Source organism: Thamnophis elegans, chromosome 1 (assembly GCF_009769535.1).
Source record: "Thamnophis elegans isolate rThaEle1 chromosome 1, rThaEle1.pri, whole genome shotgun sequence".
Classification (NCBI taxonomy): Eukaryota; Metazoa; Chordata; class Lepidosauria; order Squamata; family Colubridae; genus Thamnophis; species Thamnophis elegans.
The window spans coordinates 126,424,119-126,439,599 of record NC_045541.1 but is presented as its reverse complement, the minus strand read 5'-3'; the positions used below and the strand labels follow the sequence as shown (position 1 = coordinate 126,439,599).

Here is a 15,481-nt window from a genome sequence, read left to right as displayed (position 1 = left end):
CCGGAGAAGAGTTAAAGGAGAGAAAGAGAAGAACTCACCACTACTTGTGCAATAGTAGGGGTTTTTCTGCCTTAAGTAATTGGCACAAAAGATTACTTTTAGCAATATACTGAGAGACCTTATGTTTAAGATTTTTGAATAAATTAAAGCTGACAGCATTTCAACAGTTGAAGATAGTAGCCATTAATGTCTCCCACTTTCTTCCATAATGGCTAGTGATATTAAATCTTGTATGTTTTGTAATCAGATGTTTTTTTATTACTGCACTTCACTTATAGGATGAAAAAGCCTAAACTTTATGATGTCAGATACAATTTCTTTATTAGGGATGGACACATTCAAAATAAGGTATCAGAAAGGTGAAACTTTTCATCTGCAGTTCAGAAAAATATCAGAAACCTATTATGAAACAGGAAGAAAGATATAGATATGGTCGCTTGTAGATCCAATACATGTGAAAAGTGTCATGATGAGGAAGACTAGCTTATAATGACTGTAAGAAACTTTCTGGGATTTCAAGCAGAAGTATTTCCTAGAACTGTCAACAGATATCAGAGATTTAATAATTTAAAAAAAACTTCTGCAGTCAAAACAAATTCTTTCCTTTCCTTTCCTTATAGCTGTGGAATTTCTGTGTTGCAGATTAGTATCGAAAAGTGTTAACAAGCTGCTAATTCATTCATTCCATCTGAAGCCAGGATCTGCAGAAAGTTTGAGGGCAATTTCATTAAGTTTAATTTTAAATATTGGGTGATATATTTGCTAACAAAGTAAAATATTTTGCTATTATGTTTTCAAACCTTCCATTATACAGGGGTGGGATTCTACCGGTTCGGTCTGGTTCAGGCAAAGCTCATGCTCAGCGAACTAGTTGTTAAACTGGTAGAATCCCACCACTCTTTCCATACTATATTAAAACATTAACAATGCATTTGATATAAACATTATTAGAAATTGTTTTATTATAGGGTTATAATCACCAATGAAGTTAACTTAAAACATTTTTTTTACCTGTCTCAGTAATTTCTCTAAAGCGGACATTACCATGAGTCCTCTCCAGACAATTGGTGCAGTCTCTTCCACCAAGAAACCCATAGACATACTAGAATTAAAGGCATTTTTCCAACATTCAGACATGATACAAACAATAATTCTAAAAAGTAAATAGAAACAAAGATAGAGGGCTTACCATGAAATTCCATAGTTCACAAGAGGTCTCATTAGGTTTTCTAGAACAGAAATTATGTTTAAGGATCAATTTTTGGAAAATTTATTCAAACCCTCTCAATGTAAATAGTTGTAAACCAGAGGCTCCTTGTACAGATCGCATCTAATCTAAAAAACAAAAACCGATGTGTTGAGCTTGACTTCTGGTGGATAACAAGATTTTCAATATTTTAATCTATGAGTGTTTATGGAGATTCTCAGTCATCCAAGTCATGGTTGTCGCAAAGGTGGTTTTTGAAGAGAAAACTGGACTTTCTGGATTTTCTTTGAAGACCAAGAAGAAGCTTCATGGAAGCGAAACATCTTCAAAGAAAAACCAGAAAGTCCAGTTTTCTCTTCAAAAAGAGCCTCTTGAAAAATCACCCTTGGGACATTTTAATCTATGATAACTGAACCTTTGCCAAAATAATTCAACAAAACGAAATTAATTGAACCAGGAGTAGGAATTATAGGAAATTGTAGTACAAAATCAGCAGTATCCTACAATGTTGCTAAGAAACTTCATATATAGACAGGTTGTGATTATTGGAAGCTTGAAGAGTGCAATGTTTGATTTAGTGTGAATTATAAATTGATACCAGATCATATTTAATGAAAGCCAGAATTCAGTTACTACAGGTTGAGTGTACACACAGTTGAGGCTAGTGCATGCATAGTTGCCATTGGAATACTAGACACTAATCAAATGGGTGTACAAAACTTGTGCAGAATATAGGGCAGTGATGGAAAAACTTTTTTGGCTGCCATGCCAAAAGCGGGGAGAGCACAGGGGGGGGGCCCTGCACCGGTGTGCCACACCTATAATGCAATGTGCGTGACCTCCCCCAGTGCATGCACATGCACGCAATCAACGACCCCTCCCCCTGCTTTTGCTGTGGTTTTTTCGCCTTACTCAGGCTTCAGAGGCTTTTTAGGAGCCTGGGGAGGGCAAAAACAGCCTCTCCCCACCCCCCCCCGGACACCCTCCAGAGGCCTCAAGAGCTTCCCTGAAGCCTCCTGAGGGGAAAAAATGGACCTATGGGGAACCCAGAAGTTCGGACATGGTGACTTCTGGTTTGTATGTAGGGCCGATTTTCAACCTCTGGAGCCTTCAGGAGGCTTCTCTGAAGGCTCCAGAGGGCGAAAAACAGACTTACGGACAAACTGGAAGTCACTTCCAGTTTGCTCATAGGGCCAGTTTTTGCCCTCCAGAGCCTTTAGGGAAGCCTCTGAAGGTCCCTGAAGACTCTGGAGGTAGAAAATCGACCCTACGGAAAACTGGAACTCAACATTCCCAAACTTCCGGGTTTCCCATAGCGCCGATTTTCAACCTCCGGAGCCTTCAGGGGCCTTCAGGAGGCTTCCCTGAAGGCTCCAGAGGGCATAAACCAGCCCTATGAGCAAACCCGAAGTGACTTATAATCCATTAGAAAGCAAAACAACCACCACCACTATTTTCAAATACTTTAAAAGATATTAAAGATGTTTTTGACAGTGTAATCTTATCTTTAGAAATAATATTTAGAATGTTTTTGTTCCTATTTTGCTTTCTATAACTATTCTAACTGGAGAGTTTGTTGGTGCTTTCTGGGCTTGGTTTTTTGCTTGAAGACATTTCAATACCTGACCAGATAACATCAGTGCTGATGAGTGTGAGGTTGCTCTCCATTTATATACAGCATCATGCCTTGCCAGTCTTGGAGGGGAAGTGGTTTCTCCTTGGTACTCCCTTGATTAGAATACTATTTTCTGTTTGTTAAGTGTTAATCCTGCTTATCTAGTGTTGGGTGCTGGAAAGTAATGTGTTCTGGATTTTTTTTCCTAATTGACTTTTTTGAATATGTATAAATATTGGTTAATCCGTATGTATCTATGGAGGACTAATTTGCTGAATGACAAGCTTCCAGGAATTCCTTAGAGTTTTTGGATTTGTCTTGGTCTATACAACAGCACTGAAAAAAGTGACATGATCGTTGTTTCACACTTATGACTGTTGCAGGATGCCAGTGGTTAGGTGATCAAAATTCAGATGCTTGGCAACTGACGGTTGCAGTGCCCTGGAGTCGTGTGATTGTCTTTTGTGATCTTCTGACAAGCAAAGTCAATGAGGAAGCCAGATTCCTAACTTAACAGCTACAGTGATTCACTAACAACTGTGGAAATTAAGTTCATAAAATTGGACAAACTCACTTAACAAATGCTTCATTTAACAACAGAAATTTGGAGCTCAAATGTGGTCGTAAGTTGAGAACTACCGGTACTTGAATAATGTAAATTAGAATCATGCAACCATTTCATGGGTTTCATTATTGTTAGTGCTGATGCACTATCAATCGAAATGCAGAAGATGCATTTTAATGGTGTTTAAAAATGTGTGCGTGTGTGTGTGTGTGTTGCCTTTAGCACCTACAACCCTTCCTAACAGGTATTGTCAAATATCTAATAGATGTTTTAGGAAATATTTAGGGATATTAGTATAATTTAAGATGATAATAGTCCTTTCGTATTTGCACAGAGAAAACGGCAAGACTAGAAAGGTTTATAGCCTTTCATTTAAGGTTATTATATATAGAGACAGAAAACAGGTAACTGCTGCATAAAAGAAATATTAAATAGAATGCCACAAAAATGGTTAAATTTTTTACTCAAGTTCCATTGCAAAGAAAGCCTGAAAAGCAAAGAATGGAAGAGAACATTGATGAAACAGCTAGTACTTTGCTTGAAATAATTTCAAGTGTGATTCCACTGCTGAAGAGACAACCACAATTCAATAAAAGTTACTTCTCTCGCAGGAGTTAGAACTATAACATAAATCCTGGAAAATATCTTGAATATACAGCTTGTTCTCTGCTAAAGTATGGCCTCATCCTGGATAGCAATGTTTGTATGTGAAATGAGTACACATAAAATTGTAATTAACAGTTTTACATATCTAAAATGAACATTTGATTTTTAAGAGACTGCTGCAGTTCTTACTTTCCACAATTATCTATATTAATAACCATAGTCTCAAATTATAATTCAATGCAGTTACTCAGTAGTTATTCACCATACAGAAATTTAAAAAGAAGACTGCAGCAGAGAGCACACAAGATTATCATGGCAAAAAATGATAATGGAATTTTTCCTCTATATTCCTACTACAATAACAGCTGCACAGACTTTATGAGATGTGAATTATAGTAACATATTGCAGGCATAAAACTAGAGAGTATGACTAAGTATTACTAATTTTTATACTCAATAAGCAAATTCAGCTTCTACAGAAGGATAGAAATAGCTGCTCCCTTTCCATTTTCAAACAATTAGAATTTTCAGTACTATAATGCTTTTTTTTTTATCTCAGCAAGAAAAAGCTTCCAAATGTTTCAATTCTTCCTGTTTATCTAGGATTGTTCTTTTCTTCCAGCACATTTCTTGGCAGGGTTAGACTACCTCTCTGTTAGAAATGTGCTGAGTCTGTAACAGTCAAATTCCCAATTGGAAAACAAATGCATGCTTGGTTTTGCATATTCCTAGAAACACAAAATCATCTTTGAAGGATAATGTGTATGTTTTGTGAGACCTAATGATGTGTACAGTAGTTTGGGGCTGAGAGGAGGAAGACAAATGTCCTATTCCACCCTCAGCCGTGGAAGTGCACTGACTGATCTGAGACTAAACAACTATCTCAATCCACCTCAATCCAGAGTTATCACTGTGGGAAAAATACCATTGCCTGAAGCTCTTGAATGCAAGACAGAACAAATGACCTAATTGTTCATCCTATTAAAGTAAGCAGGAGCTTACTTCAAAGTCTTATTAGAAAAATCATTGGTGGTTAATATAAGAGTTCACATTTCTCTAGATTCCCTTAAACTCATAGGCTAAACAACTACCTCCCAATATATGAAGTGGTTTGGATTACAATCTACCTTGTGGAACCCCAAAAATCTTGTAGCATCGGTTTCTATAATTTTAGGCTTTGATGTACCTGAAAATAAAGCAACATTACACATGCTACGGGCCACACATTTTTATCTAGTCTGCCTCTGTTAAAAAAGACCTAGAAACATTACTGTAAAGAGTGTTTTAATAGACAGTATATTATTCCAGTAAAAGGGGAAAAAAAGCTATTCAGTATTGGTGAGAGCCAGGGACAGTTCCATTGAGGGCCTGTACTATTCTCTGTCGGTAAATTAAAACAAGCTACCCTTTTGTAAAAAAAATCTTGAAAATGTTAGTCCCACTAGTTTTTTTTCTCTTGAAAATCCAAGAGATAAATGCTTGCATAGTTAGCAAAATCTCTGTGATGGAAAATAGAAAAGCACTGCAAGTGATAACTTCACCCTCCCCCATTTCCCACAATTGTTAGTTTGGTTTCAAGCCTGCTATTTTGTTGTTGTTGTTATTCTTTAAATATCTTTCAAAAAGATCTGGTTTGCTGAGGAATCTCCACCTGCTTACCTCAGAACTATGGAAACCTGAACTACTTTGAAGGCACTCTCTTGTAAATACTTCAACACACAATAAATAAGCAATTATTTGTTTTCTTTCTGTACAGAACTTCTCTCCTCAGTACAAACTAGGTATGTACGTATAATTTAGCATCTTTCTCCTGGCCCTTTTTCAGCAACCTACAAAAGAAACCTAAAGTCTCCTTCTGCTCTTCAGAACTTCTTTATGTGGTTCTAAGAAGCACCTCCCAGTCCGATGCATTTAAAAAGCATAAACAGCTGCAGAAAAACTCAAAACTGTGCATATATTCCAGGAAGTTCCGAACAACATCAGAAGCTGATTCTCACGGCAAGCAATAGGTTTATAGATTCAATTATTTGCTTTTATTTTAAAATATATAAGTATGGCCTTCCAGAGAAGTTTACAGGTAGCCCTCAACTTATGACCACAATTGAGCCCAAAATTTATGTTACTAAGTGAGACAATTGTTAGGTGACTTTTGCCCCTTTTTACAACCTTTCTTACCTTTCTTGTTAAGTGAATCACTGCATTTGTTAAGTTAATAATCCCAAAGGTCTTTTTTTTTTCAAAAGGCAACTGAACTTTGTTTTTGCTTGAAGACATTTCGCTTCTCATCCAAGAAGCAGCTTCTTCAGGTCTGACCTGAAGCCTCTTGGATGAGAAGTGAAATGTCTTTAACAAAAACAAAGAAAGTTTAAACATCTCCTGTCCCACCTTTGGGACAACCATAACCTGGATGACTGAGAATCTCCACAGACATTAAGTTAGTAACACGGTTGTTAAGTGAATACGGCTTCCCCATTTACTTTATTTGCCAGGTGGTTACAAAAAATGATCACATGACCCTGGGACACTGCAACCATCATAAATATGAACCTGTTCCCAAGTGTCTGAATTTTGATCGTATGATCATGGGGATGCTGCAACGGTTGTTAAGTGTGGAAAATGGCTATAAGTCTCTTTTTTCAGTGCTGTTATAATTTTGAACGGTCACTAAACAAATGGTTGTAAATGGAGGATTACCTCTATCCCCCAAAAATAGCTTCAGTTTCTGGGAAAACTGTGATATCCAGACTGACTTACTTGATGTCACCTCTGGATTTCCTTTTAGATTCATCATTTTTGGTATGGACGGCCCATATATATCTGCATCAAGCAACCCAACTGCTTTTGTCTGTGGAAGGAAAATGCACATCATTATACATATTCTTCAAACAGGAAAAAATATGCACATCAACCACAGCAACATTTTAATTATATTTTCTCTAACAGCTACTTATTAAAGCAAGGCATCTGAAAATTCACCAAAATTCCAGTAGTTAAAACACAATAAAGTGATTCATGCTCAGTCAGTGTCCACTGCAGAATTAATTTAGACACACAAAGGATACATAGGAAGTACATTCTCATCCACAACCACTAATTATGTCCAAAAACATAGAATTATTGTTGGATTTGGGTCAGTTAAAAAAATGTGGGTTTTTTTTGAGAGGCAAGATAAAAGCGACTGAGGAGATTCTGTTAAGAAGATACAAATAACAAATAGAATGATTTGCTATTATTTATCATTTAATATTTTGCAGGACATTTGTCATATTTATCTTTTGCAGCAAAGAACATGGTTGATGTTTAAAGTCCTATAGATTGTGGTATGGCTGCTCAAGAATGTCATTTAGTGTGCTTTTCCAAGTTCTCCACTATGATCTGCATCTATACCAGACATTTGAAAGGAAGATTTTGCATGTCTTAATTTTGTTATTTGGGTCTCAGTTCAAGATACACATGCACAAGTCAGTGAGAGATCATGGACTTTTTTAAATCACATTTTGATAGATTTAAAATTCTAATGAATTAAACAAACTTACTATTTTGCATTTGCATGCAGTAGATTATTTGAAGAAATAAATTGCTCAACTCAATAATTATTAGTGAAGTGCTTAAATACGTCAGTTCATATGATATAGTGGCATGCTATAATGTCTTCTAAACATAAAATATCTCATGTATCAATTTTGTTCTGGAAAATTCATTGTTTTTTATAGATTTTTTTTGTTCTTTTGAATTATATAATAATAGTTTTGAAATTAACAGATGAACAATGAAAATGGCTACAGCAAACTTTCATCGTTCCAGGGGGGAAAAGATACTAGAAAATCATCAATTAGGAATTGTAACAGTCTGAAAACTAGTATTTCTTCTGCTAAACTGAATCTCAGTTTAAAGATGATTTAGAAGTTTGAACGACATATATCATTTTGTATATTAAACTCCCTTTGTTTTTCCTATTGTTACCTTGTCTGACATACTATACATGTTAATATAATTGTACAATTTAACAGAAATGTGTGGCTATCTCTCTTTAGTACAAATGAGACATATTTTTCTGTGCTTTACTTCTTCTCTTTTTTTGAAATAATTAATAGATAATAATAATTATTTTTCTGAAATAATAACTTTGAATAAGTATACATAAAATTCATCTGCTACGACATTAATTCAAATAAGCAATTATAAATTATTCCATTACCTCAGGATGTTAAACACCATGGAAATCAGAAGATTCAGGCAGTTCAAATGAGTTTAAAGATTTATTGCAAACTTAAGCACTCTACAAGAATCTGACCAAGTGATGGTCAAGGGAAATGCGTGAAAGATAAGACAGAGATTCAAGCGGGGCTGGACTTAGGTCTCTTGCGGGTGTATAGAGGCTCCTGACTTATGATGTGTTTGACCCTCACTGAGGTTCAGCCTTGTCATCTCCTATAGCAATTATGGGTAATCTTTTCGTCGTTGCATGTCGAAAGTGTGTGAACATGCATACACATGCATGCCAACACCCATAATTCAATGTGTGTGCAACACCCCCTGTTTACCTCACCCCCCTGCGTGCCTACCTCCCTATGCATGCATGTGCGACTCCCTCTCCCCATGCCGTGTTTTGGGCCTCGCAGGCCTCCCTGAAGCCTCCTAACATAAATGGGCCGCGTAGGGGGGATGCAAAGCACCCCCTGCACCCCATTTTGGGCCTAGCAGGCCTCCCTGAAGCCTCCAGGGACAAGAAACAGGCCACAGGGAGAGGGCATGCCCCACACATGCACAGCAGAAACCCGAAAATCAGCTGGCTGGTGGGAGGCACATGTGCGGTAGACCTGAGCTAGGGCAATGGCTCATGTGCCTGCAGAGAAGGCTCTGCATGCCATCTCCAGCATAGGTGCCCTAAGTTCGCCATCACGGCCCTATAGGATAGGCTCAACTTACTCTCTTGATAAATACCCCCAGTTTAAAAGCCACTATGTCACAATACATTCATAAAGTATTTATGCAAAATATAACAATATACAAAGGACACATAGAACATGAATTCTTTCCAACTGCTTTACTAGCAGCGGTCATAGGAGATGTTCAATGTCTGTACAACGTGTTAAGTCTGTGCATATGCTTGTAGGCTTCTTCCCATAATACCAAATTTAGATTGGTTGTATTTGTTTTTCAAATCGTGTAAATATAATATCAAGAAATCAGCATATAGGCAGTCCTGAAGATGCAACAGAAATTGGAACTGGATTTCCCATCATTAACAAGGTGGCCATAAAGTGTGACATCACATGATTACATCACTTAGTGACAGCAATTCCACCAACTGGAGGCAGCAGGACGGCAGGCAAGCAGAGCTCAGAATAGCAAGGCCAGCTGACATGGTGGAGTAAAGAAGGGTAAAAAGGGCAGGATTGGAGAGTATAGGCCAATGGGGGGGGAAGTGCCCCTACTGTTGTAAGAGCAGGCAGCTTGTCAAATGCCTGAATTTTGATCAAGTGATGGTGGGCACCCCCAACAATGGCCATAACTTTAGGAAATGGGTTTAAGTACCATTCCTTCAGCATTGCCATAACTTTGAACCATCGCTGAACATATAGTTGTTAAACGATAACTATCTCTAGAAAATATTTCAGATGGGAAAGTAGGAGGAGTCTGGATATAAATGTAAGGAACAGAAGAACAGAAAATATAGAGAAACAAAAACTAGATCCAACGCTTTCTGCAATCCTGATAATTTGTAGAATTGGTAGGCTGACTTGATTTCCAAAAGTAAAAATCTAGATATATGAATATTAAAAATTCATACATATGTACAAATTAATCTGCAAGCCGATTCATCTAAAATCACAGGCAAAAATTATCAGAAAAAAAAGGACCCAAAGATGTTTAGAACAGCTTTTCTGGAAGAAAGCAACTTAAATCATTCCAAACATCCCTATTCCCTGTTGCGCTCCTCTGCTCTGTGCAAAATGATTTCCAGGTCAAACTAATTTAATAAATGACTCACAATCAATAAATCACTCTCTCCATCATAGGGCTATCAGACCTGGTCTGCAAAAAAAATCCATTAGTTGACAACAAAGAGATATAGGAACACTAACTTTGCTTCTTATTCCCTATTTCTGCAAAGTAGCCCTGATCAATCAGTCAGGAAATGGATGATGGAATACTTTCATTCATTCCCATGTTACCTTCTACCATAAGATACTCCAAGATTTGATGAATAATAGAAAGGCATCATTTCCAGGGCTACCTGTTCCCATACTGTTCTGCCCACCCTATCTTAGGCACTCCCATTACGAAGAAACCTCTTTCTTCCCCAAAATAGGGATTTAAAAAGTCAGTACTTGGTAATATTTAAATGTCATTCCCAATGGAATTCATTATGTGAGTAAAACAAGGACAAGAAAAGCATCATTAAAAATATTCTGCCTTTTAAAATTCTGAAGGTAGCCCCAACTGACGATTGAGAATCATTATATTAATAAACATTCAGGGAAAATATTTGTGTGTGTCAAGCCTGAAGCAAACCTGACCATCTTTGAGGCTTTAGGGTTGGCCAGAAGAAGGGAGAGGGAGGGAGAAGATAGATAACTGGGGCTTTGTAGTCAAAACAAAAAGTTTTCCTGTGGGAACCAAGGACATTCCAACAGGTGGCTGGGGAGATGAGGAGTGGAGTAACCAAGCTATCAGTCAGCACCTCTATTGGACAATGTAACTGATGACTTGGGGGAAGGGGGAACTTTTACTTTTTAACAGGTGAAAACCCCAGAACTTTCAGAGTCAATTTTCACAAGTTGTGCCTATATGATGTATCCAATAAATTGTTCTACCTGCCTTGAAGTTTTGCTTTCTATGGGTGCATTACTTGGACCGCTTACTCTTAATAATACTAAATAAGCAGTAGTTACACTAAATGCTGTTGATACCAGAGGCAGGTAGGTGGGGAGAGCAAGGTGAGCAAATGATCAATATGCTTGCATAACACATTCTGAGATTAAAACATCAACATTAAATTTGCAGGATGACATTGCATGCTTATTCATTTTTTGATGCTGTCACAAATTGTTACAGAAACTGCTACTAATTGCATTTATTCATTTTGAGTGTAAGATTCTAAGAGCTATCCACCTGCCATAAGAATTGACACCAATATGCAATATTTGAAAGTGATTTGATGCTGTGTTCTGGTTATCCCACATGTCAGAAGGACTTACTATATCACACACAATTGTGAACTAGAAACAAAAATTCCCTATACAGCTAGTCCTTGACTAATGACTGTAATGGAGCCTGCCCATTAGGGATATAAGTTGTGACAGTTGTAAACCAGGTAAGCCATGTCATTAAGCAAACACCATGGTTGTAAAGCAAATGCCACGGTCATTAAACAGTCCCATCTTTGCTTGTAAACATTGGTTTTCAGCAAAAAAAAAACATTGTAAATTTAAGTCATGTAACCATGGGACTCTGCAAACAGCCATATAAATGTGGTCTGTCATTAAGGACCTATCGTAAGTCAAGGACTACCTGCATTGTGTAGAAATTAATAGCTATAAGATATAAAATACACAAGAATCCAAAATAAGGAGCAGAAACTATAGATGGGTATAGAACAGTGGTGGGTTGCCAAATTTTTTACTACTGGTTTGGGCACGCTCCCATGCGTGCAGGGCGCTTCTGTACATAAGCATCCGGGCAGGTGGGTGGAGCCTCCTGCCACCGCTGCTACCGGTTCAACCAAACCGGGCCAAACCAGGAGCAAGAAGTTAGTATGTGGAAGATTATATCTAGGTACAGTTACATGTCATAATCTGAAGAATTTTGAACCGCTGCTGTATAGAACCTGACGACACTGAATGGTGTAGCAGGTCTGGTATAGCAGGTCTGGTATCTGAAAGCAATAGGGTGTTTTAAAATTATCCTGGGTACCTAAGGCTTTTATGCAGTAATGGTAAGATGACGCTAAACAAGTGCCTTTAGTACAGGTAGTCCTCAACTTACGACCACCACTGAGTCCAAAATGTATGTTGCTAAGTGAGAAATTTGTTAAGTGAATTTTACCCCATTTTACAATTTTTCTTGCCACATTTGTTAAGTGAATCACTGCTGTTGTTAAATTAGTAGCACAGTTGTTAAATATATCTGGTTTCCCCATTGACTTTGCTTGTCAGAAGGTCACAAAAGATGATCACATGACCTTGGGACATAGCAATGGTCATAAATATGAACCAGTTGCCAAGTATCTGAATTTTGATCATATGATCATGGGGATACTGCAAGGGTCATAAGTGGTCATCAATCACTTTTTTTCAGTGCTGTTGTAACTTTGAACAGTCACTAAACGAACAATTGTAAGTGGAGGAGTACCTGTAAAGGCATTGAAAAAGTACATGCCCTTTCTTTCTTGTGTCCAGAGTGATGGGAGCATTATCTTCCCAGGGAAGGAATCTTCTTGTAGCAACCTTCAAAGACAGCTGAGGGGAGGGCCCCATAAACACTCTCCTGCGTTTAAATACTTCAGGTTTTAGGTAGCTATGCCATAGGGCAGTGATGGCTAACCTTTTCATCACCAAGTGCCCAAACCGGAGCATCCGTGCATGCATGTGTATGTGTGCCCATGTGTGTGCCAGAAACCCGAAGACCAGTTGGCCAGTGTGCACATGCCTGTTTTTTGGGGCTGTTTTCCAGGCCACTTTCCAGGCTGTTTTCCGATGCTTCAGCACCCACGAAGATCAGCTGGCCAGAAACCAGAAGAGCAGCTGGAGACAGTGCGGGTGCCCACAGAAGAGCCGTAGGGGAGGCAGAATATCTGTTGGCAATAAAGGCTGGAGTCCTGGCTAGATCCATTAGGTCCTCTGTGTCTGTTATGAGATAATTTGACAAGTGTTTTGGCCTGATCATATCCCATGACGAGTAGGAGACTTGAGATGTTAGTTGTCACTGCTTGTTTCCATGTGGATTGAAAATCCTCATTCACAGTGAATAGGGCAAAACCAGAGAAAATAAAGACAATAGGTGAGTCTGATCATCCACACTCTAGCCTCACTTTCCTGATGCCTGTCTCAGGTCTCAAGGTGACATTAGAGACCCAATTAGGGCTGACTACAGTTTATGCAACACAATTAGGCACAGAATAAATGCTTCTGAATGTTAATTGGTCTTATTTAACTTGCTATTTTCTGCCACACTAATTGTTCAGAAAATTAGAAAAATACAGGCATATTTGGGTTAGGGGGAGGATTACCAGAAGAAGTTTGTTTTTGTTACCAAAGCATAACTGATCCTTCATTTGTATTTATTTGAGGCATTACTGAAAAATATAGCCGTGACAATTAGCAGCAATAAAAAGCTGGTCATGATACGGAAACATTAAGTGTGGCAGACACATTGAGCTTCTGAGCAGCAAATTTCAATTTGAGCAAGAGACGTTCAACTGGGTCATTTGGAAGGAAATCATTGTTTGGATGATCTAATTTAGGTATTAGGTAGCATCAAATTAAAATCAGTTTTGGAAATGACTCTAAATTAGCATCTATACCTATAAATTGGCAAATATAAGGGAAACATTGGCCTGTTGGTCTAGGACTTTTAAGCATCCAGCAACACAGGAGACTTAATAAAATCATGGAAAGCATAACAGAGCTGTTCTCAGCCATAGAGTCACATTACAGTAAGGGGAAGGGTCTGTTCATTTGGATTAAGCATGTTTTTCAGGTTTTTAAAGCATTAAAAGCCTACAAATCTTGTTTGCTTCACATGTTTATGGAATACAAAAACTTGTGTTTTTCTTGGGCAATGTCAAATCTATTATTATTGTTCTCTAACAGCAAAAGTACATTGATTCACTTTAACATGTGCTTGCCTGCCTGCCTGCCTACCTGCCTACTTACCTACTTACTTACCTACCTACCTACCTACCTACCTACCTACCTACCTACCTACCTACCTATCTATAATAAAATACCCAGAAGAATGATATCAATTAGAACAGTGTCAATAATAAAAGTCCAAATACAAATAAAGACTAGAGATACACAGAAACGTATCATTTTCTAAGAACCAACAACAGGGATTCCAAATTACGTTTCAGTCTAATTATGTTACTACTGTTATTTATTCACTAAACTATGGGTGCATTCATGTTGGATAAGCACAGTCCGGCTAAGTAATGGTCAGAATGCAGTATTGCAGGCTAATTCTGCTGACTGACAGAAGTTCAATTCTGACCAGCTCAAGGTTGACTCAGTCTTCCATCCTTCCAAGCAGGTTCTGACCAGTTTTGGAGAAGCAGTAGCGGAAATTTTGAGTAGTAGGAGAACTGGTAAATACCATTCTGACTGGCCCCGCCCCCATCTATTCTCTGCCTCCCGAGTCCCAGCTGATTGGGAGGAAATGTGGATTTTGCAGTAACCTTCCCCTGGAGTGGGGAGGGAATGGAGATTTTACAGTATCTTTCCGCTGCCACGGCCACCAAGCTATGTCACAGCCACCAAGCCATGCCACGGCCACCAAGCCACAGCCATAGAACCGGTAGTAAAAAAAAATTGAATCCCACCACTGCTTTCGAGCTTGGTAAGATGAGACCCAGATTGTTGGGAGAAATATGCTGACTCTGTAAATCCCTTAGAGGGCTGTAAAGCACTATGAAGCGGTATATAAATCTAAATGTTAGTGTACAACCCAACCAATGCTGGTATTTTTCAAATCTCAGCAGACTATTTCATCAAAAAAATCTAGAGACCTTACAATCACATGTCTATGGTCATGAGGCCAAGTGATGGGAAGGCATGTGATGAGTAAAAGCATGAAAATGCTTTTGATTGTATCATTAAGAGGCATATCTCAATTTCCTAACTGCATAATCAATAAATATCTTTTTTCCTAACATTTTTGATGTAAAAGTCATTGGAAGACAGTACCATGTACGATTTACTTAATCATGAAGATCAAAGCTAGTATTGCTTTTAACATTATTTTTTTAAAAAACAATTAGGCTTCTTTATTATGCATAAAGCTATTTAACATCCTATTGGAGTTACTCTGACAGATTATGCTGTTTCATGTCTCCTACACGAAAGCCATAATTTTAAGACTGAGCCACATTTTGTGCCTAATTTCAAAGACTTCAATACTCCTTTATTCTCAGACAAAACACATAATTTACCTGATTATGACAATTTATGACTCATTCCTTTTATCTGTATTTTCAGCTAATCAAACCCCTTCAAGTCATCATCCTAATGCATTATCCCCTAATTATTGCTTGAAAGATAAATATTTGCAGAATTGCCTACTTATGCTCAAACCTAGCAAACACTCTTTTTTCAATTTATAGGTTCTAACATTTTAATAGCAAAAACAACCCTAGATTCTGGAATTGATCTGCATATTTATTTCAGATTGAATCAAGCTTTGAAGAAATCTCGAATGCAAGTTGGGAACTAATAATAAGCTTATTATTTCATTATATTCTTTAAATTCTTAAAACAGGTGTACA

At 37.8% G+C, this 15,481-nt stretch overlaps 1 protein-coding gene across 3 annotated transcripts in view; it reads right to left on the bottom strand.

Moving 5' to 3' along the window:
• NUBPL (nucleotide binding protein like) overlaps positions 1-15,481 on the bottom strand; it is a 68,160-nt gene that overhangs the window by 37,091 nt on the left and 15,588 nt on the right. The window contains exons 4-6 of one of the 3 annotated variants that reach the window (XM_032230504.1): positions 6,748-6,838; positions 1,190-1,229; positions 1,012-1,102 (exon numbers count right to left, since the gene is read on the bottom strand). In XM_032230504.1, coding sequence (XP_032086395.1) covers positions 1,012-1,102; positions 1,190-1,229; positions 6,748-6,838 — 222 coding nt within the window. Of the gene's footprint in view, positions 1-1,011; positions 1,103-1,189; positions 1,230-6,747; positions 6,839-15,481 lie in introns of those variants that run through there. The other 2 variants (XM_032230520.1, XM_032230511.1) reach the window with 2 other exon arrangements.